This window comes from Pan paniscus, chromosome 8 (genome assembly GCF_029289425.2).
Source record: "Pan paniscus chromosome 8, NHGRI_mPanPan1-v2.0_pri, whole genome shotgun sequence".
In the NCBI taxonomy this organism is placed as follows: Eukaryota; Metazoa; Chordata; class Mammalia; order Primates; family Hominidae; genus Pan; species Pan paniscus.
In genome coordinates, this window is record NC_073257.2 from 48,166,054 (window position 1) to 48,185,099 (window position 19,046).

Genomic DNA, 19,046 nt, shown 5'->3' on the forward strand with positions numbered 1-19,046 from the left:
GGGCTCTTGGGATTCACAGGTGGCTCTGTCTTAGTTGCTCAACACTTTCATCCTTGGACCACTTAAAATTGCCACTGGCTGTGACACAGACACTTAGGAGCCTAGTGAGAGAACTATGTGACAATTTGATAGTTTGTTGGTCAACTCTAGGAGGCACAAGCACCTAAGTTAGAAATATGTTGTCTGTGTAAATCACTGTTGCTGGCCCTGGCTGCACCTAGGAGTCACCTGGGAGCTTAAAAACACACTGATGATTGAGGTCTCCTTACAGATATTGATTGAATCTGGCTGAGGTATACTGTGGGTATCTGGACTTTTAACAGATCTTGATTGAATCTGGCTGAGGTATACTGTGGGTATCTGGATTTTTAACAGCTCTTAATTGAATCTGGCTGAGGCATACTGTGGGTATTTGGATTTGTAACAGCTCTTGATTGAATCTGGCTGAGGTATACTGTGGGTATCTGGATTTTTAACAGATCTTGATTGAATCTGGCTGAGGCATACTGTGGGTATTTGGATTTGTAACAGCTCTTGATTGAATCTGGCTGAGGTATACTGTGAATATCTGGATTTTTAACAGATCTTGATTGAATCTGGCTGAGGCATACTGTGGGTATTTGGATTTGTAACAGCTCTTGTTTGAATCTGGCTGAGGTATACTGTGAATATCTGGATTTTTAACAGATCTTGATTGAATCTGGCTGAGGTATACTGTGAGTATCTGGATTTTTAACAGATCTTGATTGAATCTGGCTGAGGCATACTGTGGGTATTTGGATTTGTAACAGCTCTTGTTTGAATCTGGCTGAGGTATACTGTGAATATCTGGATTTTTAACAGATCTTGATTGAATCTGGCTGAGGTATACTGTGAGTATCTGGATTTTTAACAGATCTTGATTGAATCTGGCTGAGGTATTCTCTGGGTGTCTGGATTTTTAACAGATCTTGATTGAATCTGGCTGAGGTATACTGTGGGTATCTGGATTTTTAGCAGATCTTGATTGAATCTGGCTGAGGCATTCTCTGGGTGTCTGGATTTTTAACAGATCTTGATTGAATCTGGCTGAGGCATACTGTGAGTATCTGGATTTTTAAACCTCCCCAGGAGAGTCTCACAGGCAGCCAAAGTTGAAGACCCCAGATGGAAGTGGACAGCTACCCTCCCCTCCCCCACCAATGTCCCCCTGCCACTTTTAAATGAACTGCGGGTTAGAATGTAGAGAACAGAGAAGCTGAAGAGTAGGAACAGGCTATGAGACTTCAGTGTAGATACTGGGCTTCCCTGACCCGAAGACATGGTCTCTGCACTGCACACATCTGAAACTTCTTCAGTCTGTAATTCAGTTGCTTTAAAAAGTATCTTCTTTTTCTTTTCTTTTCTTTTTTTTTTTTTTTTTGAGACAGGATCTCTGTCCCCAGGCTGGAGTGCAGTGGCATGATCTCAGCTCACTGTAACTCCGCCTCCCAGGCTCAAGAGATCCTCCTGCCTTAGCCTCCCGAGTAGCTGGGATTACAGGTACACACTACCATGCCCAGCTAATTTTTGTATTTTTTGTAGAGACATTTGTTTCACCTTGTTGCCTAGGCTGGGCTCAAGCAATCTACCCACCTTGGCCTCCCAAAGTGCTGAGATTATAGGCATCAGCCACAGTGCCCAGCCAAAAGTATCCTCTTTTTAAAATGCACACTGGGAGCTGGGCAGGGTGGGACCAGCTGAAGTAATGCCATCAGAATCCTTCCCTGGAAATACCAGCATCTCACACTTGGTGTAGCTAAAGAGTCAAAAACATTTAGAGACATTAGCAGGTCCAGTTGAGTTCTTCAGCTAGAGGTTTGACAATATGAGAGGAAAGGGATACTCAGAAGGAAGAGTAGTGAAAAAGATAGGAAGTTGTGAAATCCACATGCCATCCCATTCTAAAATTTTGCCTACATCTTGCCCTACTCCTGTCCAAAGAAAACTCCTATTTTCTTTTTTGCTTTCTTTGCCTCCCGTTAACCCAGGTCCTCTTGCACCCTACTCCAGACATTAAAACTGATAACACAATCATTAATATTGTAGTTCAGCTTCATGGTGGGCATAAGTGAGCATTTATGGGCCAGAGTTGCTTCTTGAAATCCAGTTACAAGGTTGTAACTGTGAGAAGAATGCCCTAGGTTCTAAACAGCGATTTGTAAGCTGATTTATGGAAAATAATCCACCTGTAAAGTGGGGATTGCCAGAAATAAACGTATTTGCAAATTCTAGCTGGGGATGGGTGGAGGGTTGAATGCTAATCTAACAGTGAAAGAAAAGCTATAAAAAAGTTGGGTACTCATTCAGTGCTCACTCTTTCTGTAGACATAATTTTTTATTTTGAGAACTTGATTTTCCTATTTTTCCCCTAAATGCCAACAGCTGTGGTATGAATTTAGAGTTTGTCAGCCACACTTTGTGCCTCTGCAGCCAACCCCTCCCCACCAAATCCTCTGACAAGCATAAGATGATGATCAAAGAAAAGAGCGGAGGGTGGTGGGGAGCCCCTTTGCGCACTTGGCCATACCATCAGGGTCCTTGGCCTCCAGGGCCAGGGAACAGCTAATGCCCATCACAGCCCTGTCTATGGCTCAGCCCCACTGTGCTGCTAGAACTCACCCCCTCTTGCCCTTCAAAGGTTTTAGGATTATCATATACATTGCTAATTTAGCTCTGGGTAAGAAGACAAATGAAGTGCCAAAAGTCACAAATCCATTTTGTTTTCTTGTGCAAGAAAATAGCATTTACTTCCTCCCCAGCTATGTGGCAAAAGCTGCTGAGCAAACCCTATAGTCCAAATGTTTTGTTCCCTGATAGGGCTCTGGCCCTTCCTTGGTGAAACTGCACCATTTTCTGAGGTCTTGGCAGAGCTGACCAAGCCTCTGAAGTTGGGCACTCAGGGTCCCCCAGGTCCCCTGAATTCTTTCTGTGTCCTAACCGATAATCAGAGTGCCTTGACCGCTCTTTGGCCTGGTAAACTTGGATTTGATAAGGGTGGTAAGAGCCGGTTAACTCTGTGGCTCGCCAGGGTTAATTGATCTGGTTAGCCACTCTGGGCAGAAACTAAAGGAGGCCTTAGGCACTTGTCTGGTAGGGTAGACACTGGTTCTGTCTGGAGGTGAGGCAGAAAAGATTAGCAGTGTCACAGCACTCCTCCATCGGACAGCACCTACATGGCTCCTGGGCTGTTCTCTGAGAGACTGGATCGTTCTGGCCCTGCGAAGGGGATATGCCTTGGGGTCCTTCACCATAGAAGCCTATAAACAAGGCACAGGCTTTGTTGCACAGATTGACAGTGAGGGTGGCTATCTATGCCCCTGCTTTCCAGGGGCCGGATGGCACCCCGTTCACTGCCAGCATGCACGGTAAGCCCCTCAAGACTGCTCCACCTGGATGGAAGGACACTGTTTCCCACCTTAGGTCCCTTGGATGGGGCTTCGTGGCTGAAATAGGGGAAGTAAAAACAATGACCAGCACAGCCAAGGTGAGGAGTGCTGCAAAAACAAGGGAACCTGAAAAGAGACCAGAAAAAAAGGGAGATCCAACAAAACGGGTGTCGAGGAGCCAAATTTGACAAGACCTTCTAAAGACAGGTCCAAAAACAAAATAGACAGCCCAGTACAATTCTCCTTAGACTTTTAAAAGTCCCTAAAGCCAGAGTGCCAGTTTACCACTAGGGTTAATCCTAAACCCTGGGCACTGCCTCTAGAAAAAAACCCAAGGACAGAAGGTGGTGAGCACCGCAACCTCTACACTGACAAGAAAGCAAAGTTTTCTTCAATGTGGTGCCATTCATTGGTTCCCTCTAAACAAAGAGTTTTGACTCTGGTGGCTCCAGGGCTGAGCGTACTCCATGCCTGCTGATCCTCACAGTTTCTGGGCCCCTGACTTATAAATATGGATCCAGAGATCCATCCACCTGCCTTTGTGAGATGAGCACGCCTCCTGTTACAAATTAGACATGCTCCTCTTACCCCACTGTGGGTCTACATATCAGTCTCAAAACACAGTTTGGGGAGAGACATTCTCCTGGGAGTTGCCTTTAGAGGAACGCAGACAAATTCCATCTCTGGGCAAGGGCAATAAGAGCCACACTCCAGGGGGAGGCCAAATGAGAGTCAGTATGTGACCCCACCCAAGATAGATTGTATAGATACACGTCTCCCAGGAAGACTCAGAAAGATAACAGCAGCTACTCCAAAACTAAAGAGGGTGAGGATTGTGCATCCTACACAGAACCCATACAACAGCTCTGTGTGGCCGATGCAAAAATGTAACAGCACCCGAAGGATGATGGTTGATTACCAAAAACTAAGGTGACTCTGGCCACACATGCTGCGGTCCCAAATGTTAGCCCCAGAAGACTAACTGCTTGTTTAGGAATATGAAAGATTGTCCTATAACAAAACTTTCTTGAACATACCCTTAGACCCAGAGTCCCAGGACATGTTTGCCTTCACCGGCGAGGCCCCCAGTGGACCCTTCAGGTTTTTCCTCCAGGGGTGCTCACAGAACCCCACTACTGCCTTGGCTTGATGGCCAGAGACCTGGCTATTTGGGTGAATGCCTTGCATGTCGCCTAAAACATTGTATAGATAATATGTCACTGACTTACACAGGTTTGAGTCTTTTAAAAAAGGCTACCCAAAAGGTTCTAAAACACCTACAATTCCCAGAGGATAGGTTGTCGACCAACAGAAAGTCCAGGAACCAGGGGACACCATAAAAGTCCTGGACATGGTCTAGTCGGGTGAAGCTGGTTTTTCCAACAGCCATATTTGACAAAAGACACAGCTGCAAGCAGTTGAAATATTGCAGACCTTTGTAGAGCCACAAAGATATGAAAGGACCTTCAGTTCCACTTGGCCCACTGTCTCAGGCCATCTTACTGCCTAATTAAAAGGGGGCGCAGTGGGGCAGAGATCCGTTTTTGGGGTGATTCCAGCCTCAGGTTTGACAAAAGAGACTGTGTGTAGAGTGAAGCTACAAGCCTGGGCCTGATTCAGTTGTCAGCTGATGGCCTCTTTGGGCAGTCACTTCCTTCAAGACAACTGCTAAACTAGTCCATGGAGCTGTACTGTGCCTGAACCCTCATCCTGGTGGTCTCACTTCTGGGATATAACCTTGAGTGGAAATTGGCCTACAGAGTGGCTCTACTTTTCCTGGAGGTCTTAGGCCATGATAATATCCAATCTTGGCTTTAGCTTGGGAGATAGTGATCTTGGGGCCCTGAAGATTCTCGCCCATTCGGCAGAAGCCAGAGGACCTCTTACTAGGGGAATATCAGTAATAGTAACTTTTGTTTTAAAAGTTAATATAAGATCATGCTGTTATATACTTTTTTTATTTGATCATAATTACAACTCCATGATGTGGGTTGTATTGTTCTAATTTTATAAATGAGGAAATGAAAGCTCTGAGAGGTGAATTAGCACTAATAAGGAGGAAGGAGCCAGGTTCAGAACCCAGGCTGATGTGACTTCAGTCTAGTGATATTTCTACTGCTGTATGCTCCCTCACAGGGGAAGCAGGAACATCTTCTTTCTCAAAGACATTAAACTAATCACATGAATATTCCTTTGAAATGTAACATTAGATTAGAAGAACAGTCATCACAGCATGACTAGTAAACGAATAAAACTAATTCCTCCCTTTCCCAGAGGCTACATGGTCAAAACTGAAGGGCACACAGCCTTATACAAGCCAGAAATCCTGGCAGCTACCGTCTGAACCTGAGTTTTTCCCATTTATAAAATAGAATCAGTAACATCTATTTTTTCTTGCAGGACTATTAACATACGTGAAAACACTTTGAAAACCTTACCACTTTTTATAAATTCTGAAGCTCTTTTATACCCCAGTTACAATTTCTTCATCAGCTTCAATGCTTTTCAAGATGTTAGGAGAAAAAGGATGTATTAGCACTTATTTGCTCATGAGTACTTTCAACTAGGCTGAAGTCATTTGAATGAAGAGCTCTGGAAAGAGAGAGGTTTGGAAGAATATAAGAGAGTGAGATTAGCTACTGTCATGTTAAGTCACAGGAAAACATCTGAGTGCTTTGGAATCCAAGGTGCGTGCTCATGTCTCTAAGCTGGCGTGGCTGAGTAAGCGGAAATGTTCGGGCCGAGTCGGTACCCTGAGAGGATCAGAACACCGTCTGTTGCAGCCAGTTACCTATGTTCTTAGAGGCTTAAAAATAATTTTTTTGGCCTCCTCAATACATTTTAATGTAAAACACAAATAGTGGAAGTATCTAGACAGTTTTTGAAAGAGGAAATTTTAAAAAATTGTCCAGAACATGAATAACCCTGCCAACCTGATAGGAGTTTAAAGAAACTCAGATAGAAAAAGGAAAACTTTTTTGTTTGTTTGTTTTTTTACCTGTCCAGTTGGAGACCACTTGGTCAAAACATTCGGGTCAGTGTCAGTGAGTGTGAGTCGAAACAGATGCTGGTGGGAAGTCCACTGGTGTAGACTTTCTGCAAAGATGTTTGGCAATATGTGTTGAGAGCCTCACCATTGTTAATGACTTGAGGTCAAGTGATTCCAATTATAGGATGTATCCTTGTAGAAATAATATAGTTGTAGATGGCACAAATATTGGGATGTTCATTATGGTGTTAATTATAATTGCAAAGTATTAGAAACAACCTAAATGTTCATTAGTAGGGGAATAGTTAAGTAAATTATTCGACAATCATATGAAGGAATATAATCAGCCATTTAAAATCATGTTTTTAATGATAAAAAAAAGTTAACATGAAAAAAGTTAAAAGTAGGATGGAAACCTGACTCCTTACACACATAATTTATAGAAAGCTATATATCTTAAGCTAATAGTTTTATTTGGGCAGAATATTTTTCTTACATTTTCTAAATATGTTCTCCAGAATTTCTACAATGAATATGTTTTCTAGTCAGAAAAAAATTGTTTTAGAAAAGAAAAAGTTCAGGGAAAGGGAATGTAATTGTTCATTAAATTAAGACCTTTTAAAATGTAAAATAAAATTTTAAGGTAGTGCTACAAATAAAAGTTACAGTACCATTTCAGCAAGTGAATGAATAACTTGAGCAGATTGCCAAGAGGTTATTAAGGGAAAAATAGCAGACTTCTTGGGTGATATTCACATTTTTCTGGTAGTTATAAAGAAACCATGAATTTTTTAAACTAGTAGGTTATGAGTTGGAGATTTCTAAAGGTGTTTTCTTTATACCACCTATTTTTTACATAGTGCTTTTTTTTTTTCCCACAAGTGAGGAAAGCTGAAAATTTCTGAATAGAAAGAGCAGTTTGTTTCTAAATATCACTTGAAGTTCTTTAGTTTCTAGAAGAGATGTAATAATTCCTGGGAATTAGTGCCACATTGATTTACTCGGAAGAGGACATTTTCCTAATGAGCATTGTGAATGAGATGGGACTGTTCAGAAAGATTGTTAGACTTTTACTTCTGTTTAAATATTTATGTTCAGACTGTGGCCAGGTGATGTGTAAGGTCTTGAATATGCTCATGGACACTGAACCTCTGCATTCTATTTTTACAGTGTCGCTCTTGCAATATATTATCACATCAAAAACAGGTATGTGGATGGTTGTGTGCTAAAAACATCATACGTTATCTTCTGTTATGTTCCTATTTTTTCATATTCTAGTTGCTTAAACCTTTGAATTATACTTTCTTAACTCATATTTTCATAGAATTTCTAAAGGTAATATAATTTATTAAAACTTCCCAGGTAAGTGCTGAACTGCTTTAGAATCAGTGGAAACCAAATGAGCGTGGTTGAAACCAGCAAAACAGACAAAGCTTCTCAACGATGTTTGGCTTCCTTTTTCTTCTTTATTTTCTGAAAAATTTGTTTAAACATTCTGTCTTTTGTAAAATGTCACTTTAAAAGTTCACTGGGTGCAACTTTAACATGAAAAAATGTTTAATTTATAGTTTGAATTCAGTAGAGGCAATTTTGGTGTAAATTTAGGCATGAACTGTTTTAATATAGAAGCCCTCTCTGATGTAAGTGTATCTGGCAATAGTTGGTTAATTTTAAGTCAGTTAAAACAGGGCGTGAAAAAAAACTCTACCTTATACATTTTATTTCAACATAAAACATGTAAGAATACATTCATTTGCCAATTTTTAAAAATGCAACTTCAAGACATTTGCTTCAAGCACAGGACATTGATTGGAGAACCAAAATGTATTTCTTTCATAAGCCACAGCTATCATTAATTCTTCCTTTCCAAGTTTTTTTTTTTTTTTGTCAGTAGTGAGAAAGCTTGAAGACATTTACATAACAGATGAGTATAAAATTTTTCCAGTTTTGACCACACCTAATCTACAGCAAATTTATTTTTAGTGATTTCCTTTTATCGGATCTTTCCAAAGCGTCCTCCTTCGTTTTCATGAGGACATAGCCACTCTCATGGTAGTCATATTTCATGCATAATGTGACATTCATGTATGTTACACGAGTCTGCTAAGCACAGCTGGTGTGAACTAGTTTGGGAACAAGCAGAGCCACCACATGCTAAGTGCAGAGCTCAGCCGGTGGGAGCCCCACACGTTGTCTGTTTACAAAGCGTGGTTAGTCAGTGCAGGGGAGGTTGAATGACAGCTTCTAATGCACAGTATTGGAGAAAACACGAATATCCAGAAGCAGACACCTAGAAAGGGATTCTCTATGATCACCTATTTCCATACTGTAATTGTGATTCATGGTTCTTTATGGTGCTTGAGAATTTTGGATTTAAGAACTTACAAAACAGTGCAACTTTGGAACTCTAAATCTTGAATTAGAGTAATGTATCAGTGAAAGTGTAGATTTTATCTTGTTGCCTATTTCTATACTAGTTCAAACCTTTTAAACTTGTAAGGCTTAAGAAACAGTGCAATCCCATTGATGAAGCTCAGTTGTGCTTTCAAGACAATTTTGCGTTAGAATCTCTAAGATATTTCTCAGTACTTCCTTAGACTATGATGGATCCTGAAGTGAATGTAGCCAGAGCTGATAATAATGAGTTGGCTTTGTGAAGCACCTACTCTGACTGCTCTGGTCAGTTCTTTACATGCTTTAATAACAACTCCTTAAGGTGATACTGGTATCTTCATTTTACAGATAAAGAAATTGAGGCACAGAGAGATTAATTTGACTAAGATGATACAACTAGTAAATTGGGGAATTGGGAAATGAATTCAGTCTACCACTCAGACCATTAATCATATTGCTCTCCTAGATTAATGATGATAAATTGCACCAAAAGTAAGTGAGTGGAAGTAGAGAAAGTCCAACTGAAAAATTGAGCATTTGTAAACAAGCAAGATTAATATACAGATTGCCACCTGCATGTCTCTAGGTATGAGGAGGGATGCCTGTCTGCATGCCTTCTCTTCGCTCTCATACTAGGCTGGCCTTCGGTGCTGGTGATAGACCTGTTAGCTTGATAAAGGTGGTGTGGTGCTGTTCAGTTGGGACACACAGCTTTTAGAGGAAGTAAGGAAACAGTCTGCTTCTCAGAGGATTCTCCAGAATCCCCTTTTCTGAGTCTTCTTAGCTTGAGCTCTTAATTCTCATTTATATTTTTAGACTCTCTTCTCATTTTAAAAATTACTTCAGGCGAATGTTTCTCTAGGGTGCTGGATGCTTTCAGGGGCTCTCATTCTCCAGGAAAATTGAATGGGGCTCAACTGCTGAGGAATGGGGTCCTGGGCCAGGTTCTGTCTCTCCTGTAGCATCTTGAATGCCTCATAGAGATTCAAGATTTGGTTTATTTGAAAACTCAGTAAATAAGGTGAGGGAATCCGCTGATTCTTTGTAGCCCAGATCGGTATCAGAGTGTAACCACGTGCACCCAGAAGCTGCTTTTTGCTCACAGACTACCTGCTGGGTTGAACCTTTCTTTCGCTTGGGTTGATCTGTGTCTGTGCTGTCTGTGTTCATGCAGGCAAATGTAAATGAGCACAGGTGTGAATGCCCAGAGCTTTAAAAATAATTGCTGTGGCCGAGCGCAGTGGCTTACGCCTGTAATCCCAGCACTTTGGGAGGCCGAGGCAGGCGGATCACGAGGTCTGGAGATTGAGACCATCCTGGCCAACATGCTGAAACTCCGTCTCTACTAAAAATACAAAAATCAGCTGGGCCTGGTGGCGCGTGCTTATAATCCCAGCTACAAGGGATATTGAGGCAGCCTCTACAAGGAGGCTGAGGCAGGAGAATCGCTTGAACCCGGGAGGTGGAGGTTGCAGTGAGCCGAGATTGCACCAGTGCACTCCAGCCTGGTGACAGAGCAAGACTCCGTCTCAAAAAATAATAATAATAATTGCTGTTGTGCAAATGGAGGAATGAAAATTGAGCTGTTTTGTTAAGCTCTTTCTCTTTTATTTTTACACAGATGGTAAATTTCTAAAGCAGAAATTGTAATGTTTGTCATGATAAGTGTGTCTTAGGGACAGGTCTGTAGCCTTCTGAAGTTCTGAAGCCTGACACTGAAGCACAGACTATGGAAATTACATGCAGCTAGCCAAAAGCTGTCATTTCCAAGTTTGGTTGTTTAAAGAAAATTTTTTAGGCAAAACTTAAATTTCATATAACAGATGAAAGTAGAGCTGTCACTCGTGAGGTACGGAGGGTCCCCGCAGAGCCCAGCGGCCCACGGTACTGTGTTCACAGTGAAAGCTACCTCTTTAAGTGGTTCTGTGCACGTACCAGCCTGGTAAGAGCTAACTGTTCACATATAGGTTATTGACTAAAGACTTTTTATCTGTCACCTCTTGTTTTTCAGTATAAAATTGTGAAACTTAAATGAAGTAGTGACGTTGTGTGTCGTGAATAATCAGACTGATCTCTAGGATACATTGATATTCATTCTTACCCTGGCACTTCTTGCCTATCACCCACAGTATGGTGATGGCTTAAGCAGATCCATCAACCTTTGCTTGGAAATAAGATGTCAAATTTAAGTCATTTGCCTAGATCCGATTCATTTGAAAACTCAAAAAATTAAAATTAAATTTTTACTTAATTTAGCTAAGTGTGGTTTATAACCCTTATTTCCTTGGGCTATTTTAATCATAAGTGATTAAGTATTGCACCCAAGAAAAATCATTATTCATGAATAACCATTTAGCACTGACTTGTGTTTCTTGAAATAGTTGAATTGGCTGGGTGCAGTGGCTCACACCTGTAATCCCAGAACTTTGGGAGGACAAAGCAGGTGGATCTCCTGAGGTCAGGAGTTCGAGACCAGCCTGGCTAACATGGTGAAACCTTGTCTCTACTAAAAATACAAAAAAAAAAAATTAGCTGGGCGTGGTGGTGTGTGCCTGTAATCCCAGCTAATTGGAAGGCTGAAGCAGGAGAATCACTTGAACCCAGGAGGTGGAGGTTGCAGTGAGCTGAGATGGCGCCACTGCACTCCAGCCTGGGCAACAGAGTGAGACTCCGTATCCCCCCCCCCAAAAAAAAGAGTCATTGAATTAAAATGTATTTTTGTTTTATTTGAATGACATTCTTGCAGAAAGTAAGTTTCATTTTCTATTATTTTCCCTACCAGGGACCCAGATGGAAGGATGCTCTTAGATATTTTTGATGAAAATCTTCACCCTCTTTCGGTAATCTCCTCCGTATGTTTCATGAGATGATTTAATTATTTCTCTTTTGCTCCAATCGGGAGATCAGTCATCTGAAAATATTTTCTTACCCAGAAATCCGAAGTGCCACCAGATTATGACAAACACAACCCAGAGCAGAAGCAGATTTACCGGTTTGTTCGGACACTGTTCAGTGCTGCTCAGCTGACGGCTGAATGTGCCATCGTCACCCTGGTGAGTGCCCTCAGGATGGCCACACCCATCCCCAGCCGAGGTGGTCCAGGACCCGTTCCTGTTACTCAGCGGAGTGAGGTTGGAGCAGGGAATCCTCACCAGGTTACCCTGTGGACACCGTGGCATAAGCTTCAGTGTTGTCGTTCTCCTGGGAGAATAGAGGATAGATATCCCGGAAGAGAGTGTGAAGATTGTTCCGTAGCCCCCACCTAAAGTCATTTGTGAAATCACGTTCAAATCCAGTAAATGCTGAAATTTAAAATGCAGGTAAGTAAAACAGTAGGGCTAAGAGAGTGGTTATATGGCCAAGGTACTCCCTGTATACATCTAGGTTTCCTGGTGTTGATTCCCTACAAAGATTGTAATAGTATTAGTAAGATATGATGAATACATTCATCTTATATGAACACTTGTCTAGGAAGGAGTGTGTATATTCCTAGCTTCTGTTTTGTGACTTTTGAGTAAATGTGTCTGCAGGATATTCAGAGACAGTATGGAGGTAACGTATATTTTAAGACTCAAGAAAAAATAAAAATTTGTTTTTACAGCTGGGCTCCATGGCTCATGTCAGTAATTTCAGCACTTTGGGAGGCCAAGGTGGGAGGATCACTTGAGCCCAGGAGTTTGAGACCAGTCTGGACAACATAGTGAAACCCCGACTCTACAAAATTTAAAAGTCAGCTGGCCATGGTGGCACGTATGTGTGGTCCCAGCTACTTGGGAGGCTGAGGTGAAAGGATCACTTAAGCCCAGGAGGTCAGGCTGCAGTGAGCTATGATCATGCCACGGCACTCCAGCCCGAGGGGCAGAGCGAGACCCTGTCTCAAAAGAAAAAGTATTCTTACTTGGATTCTTAAAATGTTGTGCACTATTTAGGTCAAATCTCACTTGGGAAATAGATTTAACAATGGAACGAACCCTTTTTGTCACTGACCTTTTACATTGTGTGTAACTTAGATGAGAAATTAGCTTTGCCTGTGCATGAGCTATCCTGGAGATCAGAATACCATTTCCTGTAGTTTCTGAGAAGAGACAATTGTCTAGTAGAAGCTTTACAGGCGACCGAAGGACTCTTTGTGTCTCCGCCACATGAAGAGCTGTGTGCTCCGAGGCTAACTGAACAGAAACCCTGTTGGCTTGTTGCTCATTCATTCATCTGTTCATCCGTTTGTTCATTCCTTCTCATTGAACTCACAGCCTGAAGGATAATAGAACAGACAATCAAGTAATCATTAGATGATTAGGAATGATTGCAGGTTCCTATGTCATAATTGAGAAATGTATGTATTGCCCAGCTTTGTTCCTCAAAGGGATTTTAAGTTCTAACCAAAACACGCAACAGGGCAACAGGGTTGAGATTTTTATGTAGGGAAATTGAGTGAAGGGAAAAGAAGATTAAGAAAAGCAGATGAAACCATAGATGAAATTAGTACTGGAATACATGCCATGAGGAAGGATTTATTTTGAAGTTGCTGTTGATGGAAAGTGGCGGGGATTTTTTCTACCTTTAATTCCTAAGAAAAATATGGCCTGGCTGTGAATGATAGTGCCTTCCTGGTCGGGATTATTATTTAGCTTGAAGGATGTTCAGGGCCAGCATTTAAACCCCACAGCTCACCCAGTGTCTGCCTTGAGAGAACATCTAACAGGCATCCCTTGCTGCCCTCTGCATCACTCACCAAAGGTGACAGGGCTGATGAGTTCATTTCTTTGGAGTAGTGTAGGACTGGCACTTTTCTTGTGAATCATTGTAACTATTGAAATCTTCATTTGTCCTGTGAAATAGACTGGTGTTGACCAGGATACCAGTTTGTATGGGGGTCTTGTTGGTTGCAGCTGGAGAGGAGCAGCCTTGGAGGCCTTCGTGGTAGGTGCAGCCCTGCAGCCCATCCTCTGGTCTCTGCTGTCTGCTGAGGCTCATCAGCGCAGCTGCATGCTTGTGGGTAGAGGGCACAGAGACGTGTGCCTTGAGCAAGACTCTTGTAGGATTGTTCTTCCCTCCTCGTGTTCCCTAGAGTTAGAAACAGTCATTCAGGACAAGTCTGGCCTGGAGTTGACAGAGATACATTCATTAAGCCCTTATTTTCACTGGGCATGTGTTTGGCATCTTGGCATGCTGCTCAGCAGGCAATGGAGGAGGAAGAGCAGTTAGCCCTGGCCGTGCTTCCCACACGGAGTAGGACTGCAGCCTGCTGTGGACAGAGAGCCTACAGGCCCTTCAAACACCCAAACCTACTTCACCCAAAGCAAATATTTCACAGCTTAATCAACTTCCTTTTAAAGGAGTAACAATAACTTAGATCACTAAGTGTATTTTTTAGCCTCCTAGAATATGCTGAAAGCTCTCCTATGGATACTGCCACATGAGGAAATTTGAAAGGGAGTGAGGTAATTGATTTGCACCTTGATGAGTTATGTAGAGGCCTTTGTAGTGTTCCTGCAGCAGCTGGAGGAAGCCAGGCCTGCAGTGAAGTGGGCAGAAAGGCCTTGGCATCCAGCTGCTGCTCCACGAGGCCCTGCCCTTCCCTCAGGAGTCACCCAAGCTGACTGATCCTGAGAACCATGCATGGCACCCACTTTAGTCCTGTGCGGTACTTCGACAACATGAAAAGCTCATTGCCTGTCTGAACTGGGATCTTCTGTTGGAAGGATGAGAAAGCCAGAGGCCAAGGCAGAAGGAGATATATTGGAAGGTCCAGGCAGGTCTCGCATATCCCTTGTCCTGTAGGTCTGGAAGGACATCAGGCTGTAGAATGAGGCCCACTGCAGGTTTCTCTTCCTTTGGGCTGCTTCTCTCACCTTTGCGCACTGCTGTGGCTCTGGGGCCTTAATGTGCAGGTCGGCTTTCTTGCTTCGGATGGGATGTGGCAGGACAGTATTAATAGCTTTCCCCACCCTTCATCACCTCTCCGTTTAAGGCCGCACACCCTCTAACCCAGTCTCCTCTTTCAATTTTGGAGAGGGGAGATTCTGACTGGCCCCAGTTCCTTTGGGGTCAGATGTTCATCTGTAGAAAAATCAGTCATGACTCAGAGTTGAAGGAGCTTGGTCCTGCTCTTTTTTTCTCACTTTGCACGCTCCTCTGTTCAGAACCTGTGGTGGTTCCCATCTTCCTCAAAGGAAAACACAAAGCCCTTACGTTACTGACGGGGCCTAGCAAGATTAAGCCTCCCTTTCATCTCTGCCCAGCTGCCTCCACTCTCCTCAGTGTCATGCTGCAGCTGCTCTGTTCCCTGGATGTACCGGACACACACCTGCCTCGGGACTTCTGCACCTCAGGACTTCCTCCACCCCTTGGCACCCAGCTCCCTCTGTCCCAGGTGTGTTTGAGATGTGTCCTGCCCTCCTCCTCCCCGTCTTTGCTCAAAGGGCACATCAGGGGGCTGTTGCCTGGCCACCATATCTGAAGTTGCAACCTCCCTCCTGCACCGCACTCCCTGCTCATCACTTCCTGCTTTTTCTCCACTTCCTTATCATCTGTCAGCATTCTTTAGGTTGAAGTCATTAATTTTATTGTTTTGTCAGTAAGCCCCATGCGTAAGAAATGTCTGGTCTTTTTGTCCATGTGGTTTACTACAATACGACCAACATCTGGAACACAGCCCAGCTCATAATAAATGCTCAGTAAGTATTTGTTGAACATGTAGTGAGCACAGTAATAACTGCCTACTGGCTGAAGTACATGGTGGTGATGTGCCTGAAACATAAGGATCATTTAATACCTATTCATTATCTTCCCCTGCCCCAGTAGTTTTAGAACATTTGACACATTTCATTTCATTGCTTAACCTTTTTTTTTTTTTTTTGAGATGCAGTCTCACTTTGTTGCTCAGGCTGGAGTACAGTGGCACAATCTCAGCTCACTGCACCCTGCACCTCCCAGTTTCAAACGATTCTTCTGCCTCAGCCTTCTGAGTAGCTGGGATTACAGGCTTGCGCCACCATGCCCTGCTAATTTTTTTTGAATTTTTAGTAGAGAAGGGGGTTTCACCATGTTGGCTAGGCTGGTCACTCCTGACCTCAAGTGATCTGCCCACCTCAGCCTCCCAAAGTTCTGGGATTACAGGCGTGCACCACCACACCCAGCCCTGCTTAAGCTTTCTGAAGGGACAGAAGCAAACTCGTCAACTTCGGGGACATCACTCAACTGAACCTTGATTGAGCATTCCGTGTGAGGTTAGTTCTGTCTGCAGAGCCACAGCAATGGGAGAGGGAGAAAGAGAGGAAGTTGGTGATTGATGGAGGGATTCAGGCATAAGGGAAGGGGAACCAAGAAGAGATCGAGGTGGCAAAGTGACAGCTGACCAGACAGGAGGGGGTGTGGTCCCTTTCTTTATTTCCTATTTTTTAATAGCTTTATTGGGACATATTTTATATACCATACAATTCAGCCATTTAAAGTGAGCATTTCAGTGGGTTTTAGTACATTGTACAACCATCACTACAACCTAATTTCAGAATATTCCCTTCACCCCATAGAGAAACCCCTTACCCTTTGGCATTCACTCCTCATTCTTAGCCTCCACCCAGGCCCAGGAAACCACTAATCAAATTTCTATCTCATTTGCCTATTCTGAACATTTCATATCAATAGTATCGCATATGATAGTTCATGATTGGCTTCTTTTACTTTGCATATGTTTTCGGGATTCATCCATGTTGTAGCATGTATAGTATGTCCTTTTTTATTGCAAATATTCCATTGAATGGAGATACATACACACACACACACACACACACACACACATACATACATATAGATAGATAGATCTATATATATGCTGCAGCCCTAATCCCTGTTGGAGTGAACAAAGGAGGACGAACATGAGAATAAAGACAAAGACAAAAGAATGTATTTGGAAGAAGGGGTCAGGGGGCTCCTTGCTTTTAGTGAACAAGGGCCCAGAGCTTCTATAGCCCTTCGTATTTATTGAGTAAAGGAGATACGGAGAAGGGGGTGGTTGTCAGTCAGCTGCTTGACTTAGAGCAGGCCTGCACAGCTGCATTCTCTGAACAGTAGTCTCTAGATGTTCCAGTAGATAACCTCAAGGAGCACGGCACCAGGGAGTGATTACACTCAACAAACCTTCTGGTGGCAGGTGCAGTTGTGAGTTTGCCCACATCCTGCATTCATGATAAACAGTTTGCTGTTTGATCATATAGCCTCCAGTGGAATGCTGAGTTGGTCACAACCCACAGGCTTTTGGCTCTCTCTCTCTCTCTCTCTCTCCCCCCCATATGTATATGTATATGTATATGTATATGTATACGTATATGTATGAGAGACAGAGTGAGTGTTGGCCCTCCTGTACAAGGGCTTTGCACCTGAAGATTCAGCCAACTGCAAATTGAAAATGTGGTTAGGCCTGTGATGGTTGCATCTGTGGTGAACATGTACAGAATTTTCTTCTTGTCATTATTCCCTAAACAAAACAGTATAACCACAATTTACCTAGCATTTACACTGTATTAGGTATTATAACTCATGTAGAGATGATTTAAGTATACAAGATGATGTGCATAGGTTATATGAAAATGGCTCTGCCATTTTATATCAGGGACTTGAGCATCCTCAGATTTTAGTATCTGCAGGAGGCCCTGGAACCAACCTTCCACAGATGCTGAGGGTCACTGTACTTCATTTTGTTTACTCATTCATCAGTTGGTGGACATTTAACTTGTTTCTACTTTCTGGCTATTATGAATCCTGCTGCTATGAACATAAGTTTGTGATAAGATTTGTATAAGTTTGTGATGTAGTTTGGCTTTGTCCCCACCCAAATCTCATCTTGAATTGTATGTCTCATAACTCCCATTATTGTGGGAGGGACCTGGTGGGAGATAACTGAAACATGGCAGCAGTTTCCCCCATACTGTTCTTGTGGTAGTGAATAAGTGTTATGAGATCTGATGGGTTTATCAGGGGTTTCCATTTTTGCATCCTTCTTATTTTCTCTTGCTGGCACCATGTAAGAAGTGCCTTTCACCCTCTGCCATGATTCTAAGGCCTCCCCAGCCATGTGGAATTGCAAGTCCAATTAAACCTCTTTTTTTTCCCAGTCTCGGGTATGTCTTTATCATCAGTGTGAAAATGGACTAACACAGTAAATTGGTAGCAGTAGAGTGGGGCGCTGCTGAAAAGATACCCAAAAATATGGAAGTGACTTTAGAACTGGGTAACAGGCAGAGATTGGAACAGTTTGAAAGGCTCAGAAGAACACAGGAAAATGTGGGAAAATTTGGAGCTTACTAGAGACTTGTTGAGTGGCTTTGCCCAAAGTGGTGATAGCGATATGGACAATAAGGTTCAGGCTGAGGTGGCCTTAGATGGAGATGAGGAACTTGTTGGGAACTGGAGCAAAGGTGACTCTTGTTATGTTTTAGCAAAGAAACTGGTGGCATTTTGTCCCTGCAGTAGAGATTTGTGGAACTTTGAACTTGAGAGAGATGATTTAGGGTATCTGGTGGAAGAAATTTCCAAGCAGCAAAGTATTCAAGAGGTGACTTGGGTGCTGTTAAAGGCGTTCAGTTTTATAAGGGAAGCAGAGCATAAAAGTTCACAAAATTTGCAGCCTGACAGTCTGATAGAAAAGAAACACCATTTTCTGAGGAGAAATTCATGCAGGCTGCAGAAACTTGCAGGAGAGAATGTTAATCCCCAAGACAATGGGGAAAATGTCTCCAGGGCATGTCACAGGTCTTCAGGGCAACCCCTCCCATCACAGGCCTGGAGGTCTAGGAGAAAAGCGTTTTGTAGCCTGGGCCCAGGGTTCCTGTGCTATGTGCAGTCTAGGGACTTGGTGCCCTACATCCCAGCCACTCCAGTCATAACTAAAAGGGGCCAAGGCACAGCTCGGGCTGTTGCTTCAGAGGGTGGAAGCCCCAAGCCTTGGCACCTTCTGTGTGGCATTGAGCCTGCAGGTGTCCAGAAGTCAAGAATTGAGGTTTGCCTAGATTTCGGAAGATGTATGGAAATGCCTGGATGTCCAGGCAAAAATTTGCTTCAGGGGTGGGGCCCTCAATGGAGAACCTCTGCCAGGACCGTGTGGAAGGGAAATGTGGGGTCAGAGCCCCCACACAGAGTCCCTGCTGGGGCACTGCCTAGTGGAGCTGTGAGAAGAGGGCTATCATCCTCCAGACCCCAGAATGGTAGATCCACCAGCAGCTTGCACCATGCACCTGGAAAAATTGCAGACACTCAAT

At 43.1% G+C, this 19,046-nt stretch overlaps 1 protein-coding gene across 9 annotated transcripts in view; it reads left to right on the plus strand.

Moving 5' to 3' along the window:
- The window catches only part of CCNY (cyclin Y), a 330,334-nt gene that overhangs the window by 277,459 nt on the left and 33,829 nt on the right, over positions 1-19,046 (plus strand). For all 9 annotated transcript variants that reach the window (XM_055092655.1, XM_055092654.1, XM_055092650.1 and 6 more), the window contains 3 exons: positions 7,567-7,602; positions 11,573-11,630; positions 11,724-11,843. In XM_055092655.1, the coding sequence (XP_054948630.1) occupies positions 7,567-7,602; positions 11,573-11,630; positions 11,724-11,843 (214 nt within the window). The remainder of the gene's footprint in view (positions 1-7,566; positions 7,603-11,572; positions 11,631-11,723; positions 11,844-19,046) is intronic.